The sequence below is a fragment of the Mizuhopecten yessoensis genome, unplaced genomic scaffold (assembly GCF_002113885.1).
Source record: "Mizuhopecten yessoensis strain PY_sf001 unplaced genomic scaffold, ASM211388v2 scaffold11103, whole genome shotgun sequence".
Taxonomy (NCBI): Eukaryota; Metazoa; Mollusca; class Bivalvia; order Pectinida; family Pectinidae; genus Mizuhopecten; species Mizuhopecten yessoensis.
In genome coordinates, this window is record NW_018408881.1 from 849,128 (window position 1) to 870,623 (window position 21,496).

The 21,496-nt window shown below is 34.5% G+C and overlaps 1 protein-coding gene across 4 annotated transcripts in view; it reads left to right on the forward strand.

Moving 5' to 3' along the window:
* Positions 1-21,496, forward strand: part of LOC110465846 (phosphatidylinositol 4-kinase alpha-like) — a 77,754-nt gene that overhangs the window by 8,955 nt on the left and 47,303 nt on the right. For 3 of the 4 annotated variants that reach the window (XM_021521950.1, XM_021521948.1, XM_021521951.1), the window contains exons 7-16: positions 933-1,007; positions 2,171-2,270; positions 2,946-3,143; positions 3,881-3,981; positions 4,419-4,693; positions 5,385-5,480; positions 8,230-8,337; positions 16,692-16,875; positions 17,748-17,851; positions 19,375-19,534. In XM_021521950.1, the coding sequence (XP_021377625.1) occupies positions 933-1,007; positions 2,171-2,270; positions 2,946-3,143; positions 3,881-3,981; positions 4,419-4,693; positions 5,385-5,480; positions 8,230-8,337; positions 16,692-16,875; positions 17,748-17,851; positions 19,375-19,534 (1,401 nt within the window). The remainder of the gene's footprint in view (positions 1-932; positions 1,008-2,170; positions 2,271-2,945; positions 3,144-3,880; positions 3,982-4,418; positions 4,694-5,384; positions 5,481-8,229; positions 8,338-16,691; positions 16,876-17,747; positions 17,852-19,374; positions 19,535-21,496) is intronic. The other variant, XM_021521952.1, reaches the window with a different exon arrangement.

Genomic DNA, 21,496 nt, shown 5'->3' on the forward strand with positions numbered 1-21,496 from the left:
ATAAAAACAGAAATGTTACAGGGTTCTCAAATGATTTTGAAATAAAATAAACCACTTGCATCAAATTAATCATGAGGGGACGTAACAGTTTGGAAATAAATAACAAATTTTAAATTAAAAACCTTTAAAATTGTAAAATCATGTAGTAATTCTTAACCGGTAGTGGCCTGGAACATTATTAAAGGGAGATTACTTCATACAGAAAGCATAGATTTAAGGATCCCTGTACCTCTGCCAAAAAATGTTAGTTAGTACTGGGAACTTTTTTTATCGGCATGACTATAGCTTTGGTAAATCATTTCTGAAAAGAAAACCGTACCTTGCAGGATTTTTATGAAAAATATAATGAAGATGAAATCAACAAAAGCGTTCTGAGTGTAAAGATTCATTACAGGTTAGACCAGGATTCAAACCCTGGACTTGAGATTGTCATACTGTCACTTGAACTGTCTCATGAGCTACGTAGTCAGTACAGGTGTCCTGGTCCAACAGTGTTTTTACTACCTTAATTTAACAACAGCCTGTTCCTTTATGAATTGCGAAAATGTAGCACAATTTGTATTGAAATTGTGAATATATTCCTCAGTTTTGGTAATTTTGGGAAAATCAGGCACTTTTTAGCTAGGGGAAGCAGCCTGTATTCAACAGTAAAACTGAGCCAAAAAAAATCCCTGGCTATAGTTATATCTAAAAACAAAATTAAGGGGAGGTTACTGCACATATATATATATATATAAGCACAGTCGAGTAGAACAGGGATCCTTATCATTATGTCTTGTGTAACTCTGTAGTTTTTGTTTTATGTTGATTTTTGTGACAGACTCAACAGCTTTTGTATGTACTAGTTAGTTTGTTTTATGTCCATTTCTGTGACAGATTCAACGACTTTTGTATGTACAAATTAATTTGTTTTATGACCATTTTTCTGACAGGCTCGACGACTTTTGAACAAGGACTCTTTGAGACATCTGGATGGTTCGTTGAAGGATTTCTACGCAGAGCTAGAGGTAAGGGTCACCTTCTATAGTGTGTTTGTTATAATGTGTTTATGAAAGGTACTGTAAGTACATTTATCACATAATGTACTGTGTTATCCAGTAAATAAATCCATGTCATATTTCTTTGCGTATTAACCCATGTTATATGACCTATTAGCCCTGTGCTTGGTTGTAAGTTTCAATTGTTTCAATTGTGACGTCACGCCTAGGACAAGTACATGACGTCACAGACTTACGCACTGGAGTCAAAATGGCGGCTTTTTACATTTCAAGGTTGCATGAAAATTGCCGTTTTACATGAATAAATACCACAGATCTTGATTATGTGATGAAAGGATCTCACATTTGTATTCATTTCATATGAAATTTATGAAACTTGTCACAAATTTTTCATTTTAGCTAGCTAAATGTCATATGAAATGGAAACTCATGTAAATATCCTATATATATGTATAATTTTAGCAGTATTATAATTTCAGCGGCTTTCTCGGTTCATCCTGTCTGTTATTTCAAGTCCTCCACTAAAATTAGACAATATAAAATATAAAGGATTGTGCTGTTGCAAATTATTCAATGTATAGGACCTCCAGATAGGGTAACAGATTGTACTGTACTTAGTTATTGGGTAGCGGTGAATTGTAGCAGTGTACTCTCGGTAGATAATACTGGGTATAGTCTTGTTTCAGAAAACGGCATTTGCACTAAATTCATTCATTCAGGTACATTGATTTCGCTAATTTATGGGTCCCCTTCTCTCTGCTAAAACTTCATTGTGCTAATGTAAGTACACTTACAGTATCTTGTAAACATGTACATGATATAGTTATTTTCACTTGCAAGTTGAGGCTTTTATGTTTATCAGATTGTTTTTATGTTTACCTGGTAATAACATATCGGGTAAAAATAGAAACCGAGAAAAAAATAAACTAGTGGCAATTCCCTGTTACGGTAATACCATTGTGACACCTTCTGACTTTCATAGTTTCTTAATTTTTATAGCCTGATTAGAGTCTTGGTGATTCCTCAGAACTTCACAGTTGTTGTCCGCTCATCACTGGTTTGTCAGTCTATCAATAAATCATGCAGCATCTTCAGATCAAAAGCAGAAAATTCAAAATCATTCAGGATCTTGACTGACGTGTAACAAGTTCATATCTTTTTTTTCCCAACAGCCAAATAACAGCTTCAGCTGGTTTCCGTACAAGTCGTTCACCGAGGCCATTGCACTGGTGATCATCACTCTGCTGAGAGATGTACTGGAACAGGAGAAAGGTAGGTGATCGTCACTCTACTGAGGGATGTACTGGAACAGGAGAAAGGTAGGTGATCGTCACTCTACTGAGGGATGTACTGGAACAGGAGAAAGGTAGGTGATCGTCACTCTACTGAGGGATGTACTGGAACAGGAGAAAGGTAGGTGATCATCACTCTACTGAGGGATACTGGAACAGAAGAAAGGTAGGTGATCGTCACTCTACTGAGGGATGTACCGGAACAGGAGAAAGGTAGGTGATCGTCACTCTACTGAGGGATGTACTGGAACAGGAGAAAGGTAGGCGATTGTCACTTATGAGAGATGGACATCCCTATACTTCAGATATTTTACAACAGGAGAAAGATGAAGTTATGAAAGAAGGGGTTCTGGGATTGTTGATATGAATATGCTAAATTATGAATCATAATGGTTGATAGGAACTATATATTTTAACGTTTATATTTTACATATCTACAGGTCATTACTCCTAGGGTAGTCTCCATTATAGACAGAGGAAACAGTGGTTTGGGATATACATTTCAATGATAAATTTTTCATCTATGCAAAAAGTATATCTTTTTTACAAAAATTTGTGAATTGATGCCGTAACCTGCACCAAAATTATATATATTGTGCCATTCGAAACAAGAAAATCTTAAGGGTTATAAGTCTATTTTCCCTCTGACATATAGACCTGCCGTTGAGCTTCATGAGCGACGTGCAGGACTTTGCTACAGGGATGTACCAGACAAGCCAGGCAGAGCTAGACAAGAAGCCGCGGCCTCATCGGGATGGTGAACATAAGTGGCACTTCAACCCATATGACTTGACGGTCCTCAGCAGTGCGGCATGTGTGGACCTCCTGTTCTGGGCAGTCCGGGAGGAGCAAGGCAAGAACAGATCTTCAATACTCCCCTGACTAGTTTTTACAATACAGTTGTATTCCTTTTTTTTAAGCCTTGATCCCATCACCCATCCAGTGTTTTTCAGGACTGATTGGATTTTTTTCTGCACAAACTATTGCATAGTCAAATTACAATCCATTCTGCAGGGGATGTAGATGGCTGGATTATGGAGACTCTTCTATAAGTGAATGTAAACAAAATATTTAGAAACATGTGTACCAAAATCACATTAGTCAGTGATTAGTTTTGTAACATCATAAGATGATGTTTTCAAATTACCCTTTGTCCGTGGTGTGGTCCGTCTGTTGTCCTTCATTTGACAGTTGTTATTATTGCTGTTTCCCAAAAAGTACTGTGGGTTCCCCTTGGTCTCTAGTTGTGCATGTTTACTTTTGAGACTGTTCGGCCACCAAGTGGCCACCTTGGATTTTGGCAGTTAAGGTTAGTTATTGCTATTTCTCAGAAAGTAAAGGATGGGAGGGGTCTTTCCCATATGTTATATGTAGGTTCCCCTTGGTATCTAGTTGTGCATGTTTTCTTTTGAGACTGAGCAGAAAAAACAATCCTCTCCATGCATTCATACCAGTAAAAGGTCCTGAATGAAAAAGTCTCTTTCAGAAGTTGGTAAAAAAAAGTTTTTTTTTGAGTTATATTTAGTTTTCTACTGCTTTCTTACAAAGGAAAAACATCAGAATATTTAAACATCTTTCTTTCTTTTTTAGATGCAGAAAATTTATGTCTGAAATTGTCTGAGAAGATCAGTATGAACACGGAGAGTAAACTCCTGCTCTCCCACACTCCCCTCATCCTGGTAGCCTTGGAGGTGAGTGTGATGTCCTAAGAATCCTTAACTCATTGACCCCTGAAGACACATTTGAACCCTTCCAATTCAAAGGTTGGAACAGTTCATTATGAAATTTCAGGGGTGAATGAGTTAAATGATTAAAACATAGCTGGGAATTTGGAAAGCATCTGTCTCAAGATGTGAGTGTGTAGCTATCACTGATCCAGTGGCCAGGTACTAGCCGCAGGTCAATGTTTTTCTCCGGGTTCTGCAGCTTTCCTCTACCACCAAATTCTGGCTCATCTTTAAATGAGCACAGCTGTTAAGAAGAAAAATAACCTGTACAGTAGTAACATTAATTTTGTAATCCATCCTGTATTCTAACTTTATAAAGCGTGGTGTAAGAAGTGCATGCTGTTATTGTTGTTTTAAGTAAACCTCAGTAGGACTTTTATCATGCCACGTTTCACTGGTAGGCTTTAGGAAAATTGGCTGTGAAGTTTCCCTACCTGGCGTCAAGTATGTGTTCCTCGCTCCGGGACTTCCTGGTATGTCCCTCACCACTTCTCAGCAAACTCAACAAGTATGCCACGCCAGACGGCCGCAGCAGCATTAAGATCACTGTCACTGACGGCACCAACTCTTCCACTGCCACGCACTTGCCAGCCGACAGCAAGCGTAACAGGCCTATGAATAAGCTGCTCAAGGCATTGGAGAATATTCGTGACTGTGCCATCATGAACATCTGCAGGTATAAATTCTTGACAAATCAACACATGCTTTTCATTGTAGTTATATACAGTGGAACCCCCACTTCCTTGAACTCGCATTACTCGAATACCCCCAGTTCGTCAGAAAGTTGGCTACGTCCAGCCCATGTTTATATAAAATTCTTTGTAAAGGGGTCACAAGGGCTGGGAGGTTTAAGCCTATGTGGGGCAGTCATTAAGTACTGACCACAGGTCGGTGTTTTTTTCTCCAGGTACTGCGGTTTTCCTCCACCACCAAAACCTGGTATGTCCTTAAATGACCATAGCTGGTCATAGGATGTAAAACACAAACAAACCAAATATTTGTGAAGTAGCTTCAGTTTACTTATACCACCATTTCTCACATACCCTGTATTCCGGGAACTCTGTGTCTTATCCCTGGTGGCTCAAGTCCTTAGTATATATCCTATCCATTTGTCAAATATGTAGTCACACCTGCTTAACACATACTGTGTGCCACGGACATAGCTTGAGGTACAGCTAGCTGTCCGCACTTATGGTATTCATTCAGACAGAGCTTGTTTAGCCGGTGATTAAAACAGGATCTAAAACACTTTCTATATTACAATTCTGAATATATTGTGATATTGAGATTTGTATCAAATCATTGTGTTTTGTATGTTGCATTAATCTGTTTATTAATCAAATTTGCTCATCCTGTTTGTTTTACAGGGCATTAAAGTCAGGCCTCCCGGTCGAGCCAGAGTGTGTTCAAGCATTTTTAGCGACGACCTCTAACCGACTGTACCGTGCCGAGATGTCGGACAGGTCTGTATTGTAACACTGTTGTCTCCGCATTGTACCGTCACCACACAGCATCCAAACCTGGTACAGCACCAGAAGTCACATATATATATGTACGCACGTTATCGATACAGCTACGTAATTAAAAAATGTTATTTCTCTACATCATCAAGGTTATAAGAAATATTTATTTTAAACCGTCTTTAAAATGTTTCTTACAAATATGATTTCATTCAAAATGAAATTGAAATTAGAGGTTACTTATAAATCTTGTTTTATTGAAAATGAAATTGAAATTAGTGTTTCTTCTAATCATTTTGATTTAAAGGTTTTGTGTTTAAGGCGAAGGTTTAACTTTGTATTTTTGTATCGGGTAAGCATTTTGCAAGGTTGTCAATTTCAAACACATCAAGGCAGTCATGTCTGTTAATTATATAATATCTGGTCATTTTGTGTATACATCATATATTAGGTAGCGGCTATTTGTGGTGCATTCTGGTTAGGCACCTCGTCGTCCAGTTTCGTATCGATTCGCTGCAGAATATCATTGAATAATCAGCTCTTACTGCTAGATAGAACCAATGTATGCCCTTCGTTGTCACTCATGGATGTGAAAATTGCATTTTGTGTCAAGTAATTTCAGATCCAATCGTTGTAACTTGTGTATAAAACAGGCTGGCTTTATTCTTTGAAACTGTTGATATCGTATGAAGTAATAAAAGTTTTGGGGTCAGTGTTGTATAGTAAGTATATGAAATCAAAGTGTCTGCTAATTATATATATTGATATGGCGAATAATGTATGTAAAAGGTGTCGGCCTGAGTGTTGTAAAGATGTATCAAATGGCTATATACTCTTTAATATTTATGGAAATAGTTTAACTTTGGCATCTTGAACTAAAGTGTACATCAATATTCAATGTATATATACGTGCATATTAAACTCATTTTATTAAATGATAGTATAAATGAATTGTTGACGGTTGATCTGATCTGAGGGACATTCACATACTAAAGATTTGAAATGTATTTTTTTTAAAACATTTATGATGGTATCCAACACTGATTCTCCAAGATGGACAACTGTACATCATGGTATATATTTGAACTGAACTGTGTTGCATGCTATCATGAATTTAATAAAAAAAAACATTTTAATCCCTATATTCATGTTCCAAACAACAAAGGATACTTTTCAGACATTTTTTCCCATTCTACCAAAGAGTAAAACACGGTCTTGTTCACCACTGTTCCCTGTTCCATCAGACGACAAACGACAATCGGAAACAATTTGAGGAAATCCATCATAAATTCTTTGGCATGATTGGTTTCAGACTGGGAAGAACTCATGTGTATAATTAATTCTTGCTGTTATTGGTCGATAACATCATTTTAGGCTGGTCAGTTTATGTTGGGGGTGTACAGTGGGAATGTAAATATTTGCACATAGTGATACCACTGGTAAATTGAAGGAATTCTTTTTACTCTGGCTCTACACTCTTCCCTGCCTGATCACAAAAGTTGCCGTGTGTTGTGTCAATGTGGGCTGTGCGAACTTTTGAGGTTGCCTCGGTGCGTAATGTTTGATGCATAAATTACTGCAGAAACACAAGTAGTACACAGTATCTGAGTATACAAAAAAAATGATTACACCTAAAATTGACTGTTTCTTAACATTTTCCGCAAGTTAAAGAGCCGCAGAAAACAATTTGGATTTTTGAAATGTTTTAAAGCGGAATACAGACTGCAAAAGAGAAATTGAACCTAGGTTTCTTGTTCAAAATTACCTACAGTCATAGACAGTAAAAACCCAAAAGTATGTTTATGACTGATTAATGCCAATGCCAAGTTGAAGATACAAAAAGCAGTCCAAGTCTAACTTGTTAAATAGTTCTTGAAGTTAGCGAAATAGTCATTCAAGACTAGGCAAAAACACTTAAATTGTCATTCAAGTTATAGTGAAATAGTTTTTCAAGATGCTGAATAAGTCCTTCAAGACAAATGATAGAGTTATTCAAGACAATTAAAACTATCCTCGAAGATGGCTAATCGGTCTCCCAATGTAAGGAGCCCTTCAAGATGGTGAAAAATCAATCATTCAAGACAGTGAAATATTCTTGCAAGAAAGTATGAAAATTCATTAAAAACTGTTGAAGTACAATGTAATTGTAAATATGTAGTTAAAATGTAAGACTTTCAAAACCTGTAATGTGACCTATGTTGAATATTTGTGATATACAATAATTGTTGATCGACGGCTTTAAGTTGAGATGTGTGGATTTTGGATTCACTGTCTTTTAATAAGCCCTAGTTTCAATGTAAACTACAGCTATACGGCTAGTTCAATGCCATTTAAAATTCAAAATGTCCAAGCCATCACAATAACTGTGAATGAAAGGAATGGAATAGATTTTGTTTTGGCTGTCCGCATGTTTAATCTACCTGTATATGTAGGCTATAGTCTAGATAACCTACTCGTGGTTGGTACATAGTTGTCTCCCTTGATTGCTACAGTCATGTGTCATGTATATGCTTGTATGTTTTCAGTTGCCAAATTAACCAAAAAACTGCATGGCTATTTTCATGGGAATGAGCCGATGCCCTAAGTCTCTTGAATGAGTCTGCTTGTTATAATGCATGAAGATTTCAGTTTTAATTATTATAATTTCATAGAAATTTTCTTTTATAGTTTAAAAACAGAGGTACTAGAGTTTTTTGTTTTTATTATTTATCATTATCATTTTTCTTTGTTTGCTTGTGACCTTTGTTATTAGGAGCAAAAACAAGACGGGAAAGGAACACTGGAAGCAGGTCAAACTTGTAATGAAATTTATTCGTCCGACCACAGCGAAGGCCAGTTCGGATGCTAGGGACATGCTAAGGCAAAGCATTTTCACGAGTCTTGTGACATATTTATCATAGAAATTTTATCACACTAACAGTTTGTTAGCGACTAGTCGGCGCCTTCTAACACCTTGCTTGGTTTATTAGTCACGCACATCACCGATCACACCCTTACGTAGTTGAAGCTAGACAATCTGTTCTGTCAGAATACTTTTTTTTAAATGCTAAGATTTTAGATTTTCAGGAAAAAAAAGTTGCTTTTCAGATCTATCTTTATAAGTATTAATCTTTTCTTTGATAAAACAGTGTATATTAGATGTCTGCACTGACTTTCAGATGGTTTACAGTTAGACGATCAGCTTAGCAGATTTTCTGATTTGACTGATTAACAGAAATACATGTTCTCCCTCATTCATATACAGGCATTTTCTTTTGTGCAATCCATTTTTTTTTCTTTTTTAAGATTTTCATCTTCACTCTATCCTGAACCTACATGAGCCGAATCCTCTTATAATATAGACTATGGATGCAATTTTGAATTAACACATCTGGAAAAAATAATATTTGTAATTATAACATTTATAATTGAAACACTTATAATCAATTAAACAATTAAACCCTGTTAACAAATAAGCACACCCATTATGTTGCTAAAAAAGTAATTTACAGTACCAAAATTTGAACGGCTTAAACATGTGAAATTTTCATGATTTTACTTGTAATAAAATTGAAATATTTGAAAGCAACAGACTAGTTTAAACAGTGACATTATTATTGCTAAGCAAAAAATTTGCCATTTTCATGAAAAAAAATAATTGAAAAATGAAAAAATTTGTATGTTGGATAACAAAAGCTTACGCACCGAGATGTCGAAACGTAACGTCGTAAGTTGATCGGCGATTCTGTGGCATAGGAATTTGGCTAAACTTTCTTTGTTAACGGTTACCTATTTAAACAATACTTTTCACATAAACTCAGATAACAACACATTATGTATCAGCTGTATCTTTTATTAATGTTTGACATAAATAAATTTGTTGACCGTCATTTGTTTTTGAGTTCCGTGTACCAAGGGAGATAATACAAGATGGCGATCTCCAAGAATCGTCGATCTTTTCCTGAAAAAAACTTGAAATTTTCTATACCTGTGTATTTTACGCACCCCCCACTTTGGGTATTAAATTTCTGAAAAAAAAGTGCGCAAATTACATGGGTTTTTACGGTACATAAATATGTCAAAATAATTACAAAATTATTTTGTGGATTATTCCAGAAATCAGGTCTTTGACAAAAGGTAACATCTAAATCAAAATTGCTATTCAAATCAAATTGATATCTTTGTTCCCCAGGTCTGAGTAAGTATTACACAACCTCGATATATTTTATCCTGTGTTTTTTCCATTCTGTTGTAAATCTTCATGTGACCTTTTTTGTTTCCAACTCCTATTTACATATTGTTAGATCTGTAGCCTCTATCCTGTAGACACGATGTGAAGTAGGGTTTGACATGTATAGTGTATACCCACTCTGTACCCTGTAAACATGTGTACTACAATTCTGTTGTGTATCATACTGTACGGAAACGAATATAAAACTTACATTACGTGACACCATTTTTTGGTACTTATTCATTGGTTGGATAAAAACCATTTTCGGGGGAGGGGTCAGATTTGTGATATTGACTCAGTGGTACTATTTTTGGCAGGTTAACAATCTCTTATATAGCGTCACTTCGAGTGTAACGTCACAATGCTCTTTGTCAAATAGTGTACTTTTCTATTGACCACTTTCTGACATTCCTCTTTTTGTAATGATAAAAATCATAATCTTATATCTGAAATAACAATGAATGAATTTTGTTTTGGTGAATATATGTGGTTGTTAGGACCTAAGAAAGTGATATTGACCTCAACGTCAGTCAATATCACTTTCTTAGGTTTATAAAACCACACATTCACCTCATCAAAAGTCCATAATTAATAAAGATTTACAAAGTATCTGTATATATTTCATACTTCTATTGGTTAATTATAAGACTCTTCATGCTCAGGGGTGTAGGATAGGGACCCCAACTTGACGGAATTTAAAATTTGGTAAAACCTGAGGGTGGAATTTCCCTATCTTACACCCTTGGGCATGAAAGAGTTTTTTTCTCTCATTCCAACCATTCCAAGTTCAGAAACCATGAAAATGCATTTAGGGTGGCCACCATTTTAAAACCTAACAATTCCCCCCCCCCCCTGAGCTTTTTAAACGAAAACAAATCAGCCAGCCGGATTTAGCATATCCCATATTGGCTAACAGAGTTTGCGTAGGAAAATTAATCACATCTTTCTAACGTATATGCTAAATATATCGTAATAGGTTTTTAAATTTCATCACGTCGCCTTTTCCGCATTGCGGCATCGGAGAGTTCCAAATTTGTGATGTCAGGTCATTGTCGAGCCATTGTGGCGTCACGTCACATGAAATGGGGTGTAAGATAGAAATTTCCTACACCCCTTTCTTACCCTGGACAGCTCTATCTTACACACAGGGAAATGAGAGAAACATTTATATTCCTACATTCATTAGTAAAAAAAAATCTATTCTATAAAAATTGACACCTCTAATATAAGATCACACAATATTCTGCTACATTCTCATGGGGTGAATCCTAATAACATAATGTAGTTAAGTTTTTATATTGACTCAACAGTGTAACTATTTTCAGAAGCAACAGATCAATATTATCTTGATGGCATATTTTCAATTGTGTTCTATGGTTTAGTATCCTCTGAATTTGCTACCTCTCATGGTACAAGACATTCCACTTTTTTATCATCATATTTCCCGAAATTTTGCCTATTAATTATGAATTAAGAGCTGAATATGAAAATAAAGCAAATATGGCAGAAATAAAATACAATCTCATATTTATACCTAATTAATAATTTAGTATTTGCTTATTTCATCTTTTTTAATATTTTCTTTTTTTTCTCACAATATTTCATTTGGATTGTGCTTTTGGTTGATGGCAAATGACATGCTCTTTTTGCTTAACCCATTCACCCCTGAAATTTCGTAATGAACTATTCCAACTTTTGAATTGGAAGAGCTCAAATGTGACTTAATTTAGGGGTGAATGAGTTAAGATTTGCTCATCATTACCCTTTTTATCACATATTGCTTAGTGGATAATTAGTATTTTACTCCCACTCCTGAAAAGAAATTGTTTTTTGTAAAATGATGATGAAATGACCACCTAGAGCCTAGATATAACAGGATTTCATCTAAGAAGTGATGACTTATAATGTTTCCATTATGACATCACAGAAGATAAACTCTGGGTTGGGATTAATAAAATCTTCCCCTACCCTGAAGGTGTGACAGAGAAATCTCCAACCCGAGGGATGATGTTTTTTGGTTGTCTGACCCAAGGCTTTGCCGAGGGTTAGACAACCAAAAAATCACCCCAAGGGTCCGAGATTTCTCTGTCACACCCTCAGAGTAGGGGATGATTATTTTTCTCCCATCCTATTATTCTAGTCACAACACCACCGACAGTAGTGTAAACAATTTCATGTGTGGGGTATGAATATCGTCATTCACCGAAGTCAAAGTCAGTCTAAAGTTTTATTTAGAGTCGGTACATGGTATAACAATACAACATTAGCTCTAAGGAGCTATTAAAACCGACTAACATACAGGACATAAACATTGCATAATAAAACAGTTACAAAGTCAATACTTTACTCATACATCACATTTCATTTTCAGCTAGGTTAGCACTATCATTTGTTAAAATAATGTCATTCGTTTCTTTTCATTTGATGACACAAGCATGTTTATCTTTTCTACTAGCCATAAGAGTTGACAGAAACCATACACTGCTTAAATGAGAATATATATGAATATTATTATTACTGATTTAAAAATAAAACATATTGAACAAGTTATACCCACTTAAATAGTAAACACTTTTATTGTTCTGGATGTTAGAACACAGGGTGTGTTAATGTGGAAGTAAACTGGAGTACCCAGAAAAACTCAATACCTTCTCATGTCCAATCTGGGATCTTACCCCTTACCATCTTGGTGAAAGGTGTTCTATCCTCTGTGCCGCGATGGTCGAGTGGTTAGCGTCTGACATTCTGCTACCACTAGCCCTCCACCACTGAGTCGTGAGTTCGAGGCCTACGTGGGGAAGTTGCCAGGTACTGGCTGTAGGTCGGTGGTTTTTTCTTCGGGAACTCCGGCTTTCCTCCACCACCGAAACCTGGCACGTCATCAAATGACCATAGCTGTTAATAGGACGTAAAAACCCAAACAAACAAACAAACAAACCTCTGTGCCACCCGCTTAAAAGGGGCAATAAAGAATGGGAGAAGTCACACATTACATTTGTCATTTTAAAAGTTCAAAAGACAAATCTCGGTAATTTTGTTTTCGTATAAACAATTCAGTGTCTTGTGGGAAACATTTCACCCATTAAAAACCATACTTTAAAAAGTTAACCAGGAAAAAAAATATTTCTGAATAAAATTTTAGATTTTTTACATTGTGTGGGTGCAATAAGTAAGTCACGGGTATGAGAAACATCACACCATCACTCATTTTTCAAATTCATCAAAAAATCACAATAATTGGTTTCTATAAATAGTTGTTTTTCTGTATAAAATTTCAGACTTTTGAATTTGTGTGGGTGCTATAAGTGAGTAAAGACCTGTTACACATTTTTTATTCAGTTTGATCACATTTTTTTTTTGATTTTGGTCTAAAAAATTTATTTGGGAAATTATTCAATATATTTACTACACTTTATAATCAATATATACATGCATCCACAGTAAAGTTATTATTTTTAACACATACACAGTAAACAACATACAAATTTAGGCACAATTTCCAGAGCATGAAGATACTTAGGATTTTTCCTTTTATTAAAAAACACTTTTGTTAAAAAGAAGGGTCCCTGTACGACTGCCATTACTATAGCTGCCTCTGATAAATTATTTCTGATAAGAAAACCATATCTTGTGGGACTTTCATCATGCAAAAAATAATAATAATGATATAAACAAACTATAATCAGCAGCAGAATGTTTTGAGTGAAAAAAATCTCCAACTCTGTGTCTTTGTCAAAACATGAGAAAAATCATGTGTTAAAAGCCACAGTGGAACTCTCTAGCATTTTGCCTTCAATTGGACTGGGCTGGGATCCTTAACGCATTCTTTAGTACAGATTGAGAGAATTTTTTTTTAGTTATTATTTTAACCTTGATTGAGACAAATATTCTAACCTGAACTGATATCTGTCCACTGTGAGATACTGAATATGGATGCATAGAAATGTGTATCAGATTTTGGAATTATTTGCAATTTATATCAAATCTTTTTATCACAAATTTTCTTTTAGGTTTCAAAATAAAGTATAAAAGATATTATGCTTTACTTCACATGAAAAAACTGTTTAAGATTAGTTTTTCTGTATTTTTTAATGGCACGTTATTTCACATGAGTGTTTTTTTAGCTCACCTGGTGAGCTTATGGCATGGCGCGGCGTCCGTCCCTCTGTCGTCCATCCATCGTCCCTCCGGCCTCAACTTTTTACTTTAAACAACTTCTTCTGAATAACCAAGAGGCCCAGGCTGATGATATTTGGCCAGTGGCATGCTGGGATGAAGGGCTACCAAGTTTGTTAAAATGAATGACCTTGACCCACTTTCAAAGTCAATGGGGTCAGATGTCTTAAAATCTTCAAACAACTTCTTATCAATATCCAAATGGCCAAGGGTACTGATATTGGACCTGTTGCATGCTGGGATGAAGGACTGCCAAGTTTGTCCAAATGAATGACCTTGACCCACTTTCAAGGTCACAGGGGTCAAATGTCGTAAAATCTTCAAACAACTTCTTCTCAATAACCAAAATGCACAGGGTACTGATATTGGTCCTGTAGCATGCTGGAATGAAGGGCTACCAAGTTTGTTCAAATAAATTACCTTGACCCACTTTCAACCTAATGTCCTTGTTCTACATTCAAGGTCACAGGCATCATGTTTAAATCTTTTGATAGGTTCTTATGAATCAAACACTGATATTCTGCCTGTAGCTGTATTTAAGTCCACTTTTAATATAAAAAGTGTGAGATTAATACCAGGTGAGCGATGCAGGCCCATTGGGCCTCTTGTTCCCTCTATTCACTCTTAGATTTTATTTGAGCAATTCACTTTCCGAAATTTAAATACTTTTCTTAAATAACCAGTCATTGTAGATAGTGCTCAGTTTCATTCAATTAAATTTTGCATACTGGGTAGTTATATATTTTTTCCCAACATTAACATTTTTTATTTGTTGAAATGATTCTTAAGAAGGAGATTATTTCCTATAAAGACAAGCTTTGATGAAAAATGAAATATATAAATGAGACGATGTGAAGTGATAAGTACTTAATTTTTTAACATTGTTAATATGACTTATAAATATAGCACATGTATATGTATCATATTTCTAAAATTGCATACCTATTGTACAGGCTTGCAAAAACAACTTTATGCTTTATACTTAATTTTTCTGAAAAAAAAACGTATTTTATTATCCATGCCATGAAAATGAATATATAAAAATTATATAAAAACAACTTTTTCTCTACTTTAGATTGGTACACAAAATCCTGAAACCGTTCTCATGCTCAAACTCAGATTCTGTGCTCAAATCAAGTTCCATGTTTTGGTAATGAGGACTCAAATATTCTATTCTTTTAATGATTTTGAGAAACTTCGGAGACAATTTGAAGCAGAGTGTCAATTTCTTTACCCATTTACCCCTAAAGTCACATTTGAACCACACCAAATCAAAGACTGGGTAAGTCCAGTTTATATATGTAGGGGTGAATGAGTTAATTAATGTTGATACTTCAATTTTTTACTGTTTTTGCATGAACTTCAGGACGTTACAAGAAGCGTAGTTTGAGCGCAGAGTTTATGCTTGAGAATGAGATGGGTTCCTTCTATATAAACCCTTTTGTTGCATGATAACAATTCAGTCTTGCTTGTATTAGTAATTGGTAAATAACTCCCGTCTCATTATCTTAGCTAAGTGTGTTTGATTGTGTGTAGGAATAACCCGTTTGATTAACGTTGGTGTGAGGAAAGCATGTCATATATAGTAAACTGACAACTGTGCAGTGTGTATCTTCAAGGATATTTGTACAGTAGAATACTATTTTCTGAAGAATCTGCAAAATAGGCACCTTTTTTTCAGGATATTATATGTAAGGAACTGATTCTAAAAAATAAAAAAATAGTTTTCTTGATTGAAAACAATAATATTCTGGTACTTATTCTTTCAAATGGTTCAGACTTCGTTTCGTTGTGAAGATATCATGAGATGAATTTTGATATTCTTTTGGAATGTGTTTGGTGGTCTTTCAGTAGACTATCACATTGTTTTCTGTAAAAACCATTGTCAAGTTAGTCCTTCTCAACAATTACAGCAAGTGTATTTATAATACTTCATTTGTATTGTGGAAATTCTATTCATATCAAATTTCCTAAATACTTAGTAAATTAAATTTCCTTAAAAAAGTCAGCTGGACTGAAAGTTTTTTAAGGAAATTTAGTTTTTGCTTTAATAGCATAATCAGGTAACGTTGATTTTTTTTCAGTATTGGTAAACATGTATTACATTTTGTTCAAAATTTATAAAAAAGAAATGAGATTTTTTTTTTATTAAATAGTGAAGTTAAATTTCGTAAATATAAGACCATAAAACTAATTTAAAATCTAATAAAATTGCCTTGGAAATCATTTTTGTACTTTTCTCGAGATAAATCAGGCCGTAATGATATCGAATTTATCTGAAAGTTTATAGAAGCTTATCATTGGTCAGATTATCTTGACTGACTGCAAGGAATTCACTTTCTAAATCTTACTGAACATTCATCCAAATTGTTAAGACTTTTAATATTATTTAAAGAGAGAAATTATCAATGCTTGCATAAGATTAAAGAAACACAGAAGATGGTAAAAAGAAAATAACAATTAACTTTCATGGTTCATTGATGGGAGAAAAAAAAATCTTCGGATGTTTTTAATTGAGTGAATTATAAACTAAAGTAAATTCTTTTCATTTCGTCAAGCTTGTTATTAGTTGCTTTTTAATAGTTTGTTTATTTAATATGGTATCTGTTACTGGTAGTGAAACTCGTTAATTTGTTCAAGGTTTTGGTATATTGGTTAATATTTTGATTATGACTAATCCTATTATTATTATTATTTTTTCTTCTAAAAAATTCCTGCATAGCATAGTAGTTAAATATTGTTGTGGAACTTTTCTAAACAAAGCAAAGAAGTCATTTTGAAAAAGAAAAAGAAAAATCTGATAAGGAAATTTATTAATTCATTTGCAGGGAGTCAACATTGATTTCGACCAACACAATTCTGACCCTAGGACATGTGGCCGTAGCTCTAAAGGACACACCCAAAACTGTAGAGGCTGTTCTTCAGATTTTCCAGCAGCGCTTCTGTTCACCTCCCTCCGCACTGGATGTGCTAATTATAGACCAGCTGGGCTGTATGATAATGGCTGGCTGTGTGAGTGTTCTTGCCATTTTTTTTGCAATATACAAAGTGTATGGTAAAGTTCATTGTTCGGTCATTCTCAACAAATTCAAGGGTTTCTGTTTCTTTTTTTACATTTTCATGTCATGACAAAATCTAAGGCTCTGTAAATGCCACCTTGTGGATGATGTAGTAAGCTAGTTTGAGCCCTTGATGTTGCATTTAAGAATAGGGCCGCTATATAACGCTACATTTGACTGGCTTTGTAGTGAGGTGTCAGTCTCTGTAAGCTTCAAAGGACAGGTATTAGCTTAGCGATTGGTCTGTTTTCTCACCTGAAACCAATCATAAAGCTAGCTGCATGCCCTCAATTTTGTAACGACATATTCCAGGGGTGTAGGGAAAGTAAGTGAGCATAACCCTTGGAGTTCAGCAATACTTGTGCATAGCTCATTAGCACACTGCTATCTGATTGGATGATATAGCCACATACTAAAGTTTAACTTGTTTTGAAATACCAGAGTTTTTAAGCAATCAGTTATATTATGGCATTGTCAATTTATCCATTAATTCACCATAACTTTTCCATTAATTTCCATAAGATTACCATTAAATTCAGGTCTAATTGTGCAAATGTATCAGACACATTGGTTTGACAAATAATTGCAGTGTTAATAATAATGGCCCAAGGACTTAAAATATAACAAACTTGTCTGAATATATATATTTTTTTTTTTTTTTTAAATATGGAAGTATTTTAATATTATGGATTTATTAGATGTTTTATCCGTCAGAATGTAGATTTAGAGCTGACTTTTGTTGGATTGAGGAGGTACCTTTATTAGCCAACGAGAAGACAGCAATCTGATCACATGATATGGTAATGAACTGTGTTGTGTTTCCAGTCGTGTGTTTACCAGCAGGTGATGTCGATGTTCACCCAGATTAGTATCGAGAGTAGCTCCCCTTACACCAAGGGAGATGCGGACGAAAAGGTGAAAGGGTACAGGTATGTAAATATCCGCAGGTCAAAGGTTAACTTGAATGCAAATAGACATTGGTCAAGATAATGGATATTTATCCACTTTAGTCAAATGTTATGCATAATATGTGTAAATGTTGAAGTTTAATGGAATGCAAATTTATGCTTTGGTAAAATTTCTAGTTATTATAAAGAAGTTCAAACCTCATCTTGTTTCTAAAATTAAAAGTTAAAAAAGAAGAGAAGAACGTTATGCATTGACAGATTTGTAAATGTATCACAATAGGTCAATTGTTGTCATGTATCAGTGATTTGACTGTTTACCCAGATTTGTGCCAATGTCGACCTAAGGGCTGGTTGAACTCTCATAAATATAGGGGCTATAATTGTATTTATATATAGATAGCGGTTATTTCGTGTGCTTTCTCAGGTCAGCAGGATGTCATAGAGTTATGTAATAGAAATGTTTACAGAAAACAGAACATTTTGACAAACAATCGTCTGTCTGTGTATCCAACTTAACTGTAAGATGCTAATTGTATGTCGGTCCTTCTCTCCCACTGTAGAATCCACTGTGGTGAAAAAATATGGCGGTATATATAAAGGAGTTGGTGTTACTTTTATCATGTTGGATTTGATGTGTTTAGTTAAAATTGTTTGTTTGTTTTTTTGAAATTTTTGAACATATTTTTTTTTTTTATTATTATTATTAAATGGACTTTTCAAAGCCTGCAGTCTGTTCCAGAAGTTAATGTATGTGGAAACTAATTCTTGTATTGTAAGCCTGCTCTGTACCAGAAGTTAAAAATAAAAAATACGTATGTGGAAAATAATGAAAATACGAATGAATTGTTTCACGTGTGTTTTGCTGAATTTTGTAATTTGAGTCTTTCGTTTTCCATATTTCATTCCAGACATTTTGACTTCAAATGAATAAATAACATATTATTTTTCTTTAAAACCATGACTTCAAATTTAGATACACTATATGAAAATTAATGCAGAGTATTTCATATTCCAGAGCTTAAGTAAGTTTTCTAACATGTACATGGAAAACATCAGGTAATTGAAGTCCATATACATTTGTTTAATATATTGTTCAGGAAGGCCACTTGATTGGATGGTCCCCTCCGTTGTTATTTTATTGTTTACCAGTAATAGGGATACATTATCTCTTGCCTGTCGTTTCTAAATAAAGGAGGCCTGTTGATCTATTTCTGATCAAATGGATTTTTGCACCTGTTCTATTGTTAGAGATCTAATGGTCTGCTATAATCTAGCAATGAGTGTGAGAAACCATTCAATATTTCTTTAAATATTTAGTAATTGTTTTTTGGAAATATTAATGGTTGGTTTGTAGTACCAAGACGGCGGACATTTTTGAACAGGGGGGATGCTCGCAATTACGCCCCTCCCTACTTTTGGTCAATTATTTTTCACTAGGGGTTGGGGCTTAATTTATTTGCGGTCAAATACGGTAATAAGGTGATGCAAAGATGATCTCTAATCTTTTTACAGAAGGGATTGATAAAAAAAACTTAAAATTTCAGACAAGTATCTTTGGCTGTGATAAATGCCCTAGCCAACATTGCGTCCAACATCCAGGGGGAAGGGGAGCAGCAAGAACTCCTGGTCCGGCTGCTGGAGCTCTTCGTCAACATGGGTCTTGCTGCCAAACGTGCCAGTGAAAAAACGTCCGGCGCCATGAAGGTAACATTTTGTCGAACAAACACATCGGCATGACCTTATCTCACAATGTCTTTGCTGTCGTAACAAGTATATATGAATGATTATTTCTCATTTCACGCAGTATTTTGTTTAGTAGTTTGTAGTAAATATTAATTTTTATCATAACTAACCTGAGAATGTTTAACAACTACTGGTGAATAACAATCTTTTGGGATGCAGTATTTATTAATTATCGTTAATATCTGATAATTCCTTTTTATCAATTGAAACTAATTATGTGTTTTTGAATGATTTTGTTCATGGGGAGTCTTGAGTGAGGTACGAGAATGCTCACCATAAAAACCACAGTTAAAAAAGAAATACAACTTTAAATGTATTAACCCATTCACCCCTTAAGTCACATTTGAACCTTACCAAATCAAAGACAGGACAAGTCCAGTTTAAATATGTAGGGGTGAATGAGTTAAATTTGTATTGAGGGTGAAGATGAATTGTGGACCACTGTATGTTATCTATAGAATTTAAAAAAGTGGATACCTCATTGGTTTCATGAAATATCTTTATTTCTTCTTTTGTGAAAATACTAGTGTAAACATCAGCTGAATGATATTCTAGAATACTTAATTGCGTTGGAGGTAAGTATGGTGTATTGTCAAAGAGTTTTATGCTTTTTATACAGATTTGGATTTTATTCAGACTGTTCATTCCACAAATATTCTCAATTTGCATTTTTTTTTTCATGAATTGGACAGAAATCTGTACGTAGATCACAATATGGGTGTAAGATGGATGTAAAATAAAATAAGGCTTTATTTAAACTCTACTGATTGCCGTTGATTTGTACCTTATTCTCTTTAATTAAAGACTCTTTTATTGTGATTTGTATCACATTTTTAAAACATAAACATTTATTTCGAAGCAACAATTTTACGAATAAGATTGATTAAAAATGAAATCTATAGTATTCTTAAGGTGCTTTCACGTTCTATTTTTTTTTTTTTTTAATTTTTTTTTAAAATTTTATCTCAAATTCAAAAAGAATCATAAAGCATAAACAAATTTTATTATTATGTTATATTTATAATCTCAACTGACATCATGGTACTATTTTAAGTTGATCAAATTGATGAAAATTAAGACTGCCCATGTCTATATATCAGTATAATGACAGAGGGCTATTATTGAAGTTTAGTCAGGTTTACCAGGTTTGAATGAATGTTTTGTTGACCTTTCTTATTTTTACTAACTACGGTCTTGTTGCTTGTTGAGGATTTTGAGAACTCTTTATATCCTAGACTGATTTTATAATGTCTGCAGTCTCCCAAAACATGTGGACAGTGCATGCAAGATGCAAGACTAGAAATAATTTTGTGTATGAAAACAGTTATAACTAACAGCACTTTATGAATTTTTAAAGGTAAAATGTATTTAACTAAATTAAATTTGTTGTCAATTCAGGGACAATGTGGGAAGGTCATAGTGATCTATTTTTTTCCACACCACTGAATAGGAAAAGGAAAAAGATCTTGTAACCATAATATTCCCTTGCATTTTTAGCTCACCTGGCACGAAGTGCCAAGTGAGCTTATGCCGTGGCGCGTCGTCTGTCATCTGTCCGTTGTCCGTCCGTCCTTCCGCGTCCGGCGTCAATATTTTACTTTAAACAACTTCTTCTTAATAACCGAAAGGCCTAGGGTGTCGATATTTGGCCAGAAGCAAACTGGGATGAAGGGCTACAAAGTTTGTTGAAAATTAATGACCTTAAACCATTTTCAAGATCACAGGGGTCACATATGTTAAAAACTTTTAAACAACTTCTTCTCAATAACCAAAATTCCCAGGGTGATGATATTTGGCCAGTAGCATGCTGAGATGAAGGGCTACAAATTTTGTTCAAATGAATGACCTTCACCCATATTCAAGGTCACAGGGGTCAAATATGTTAAAAACTTTAAACAACTTCTTCTCAATAACCAAAATTCC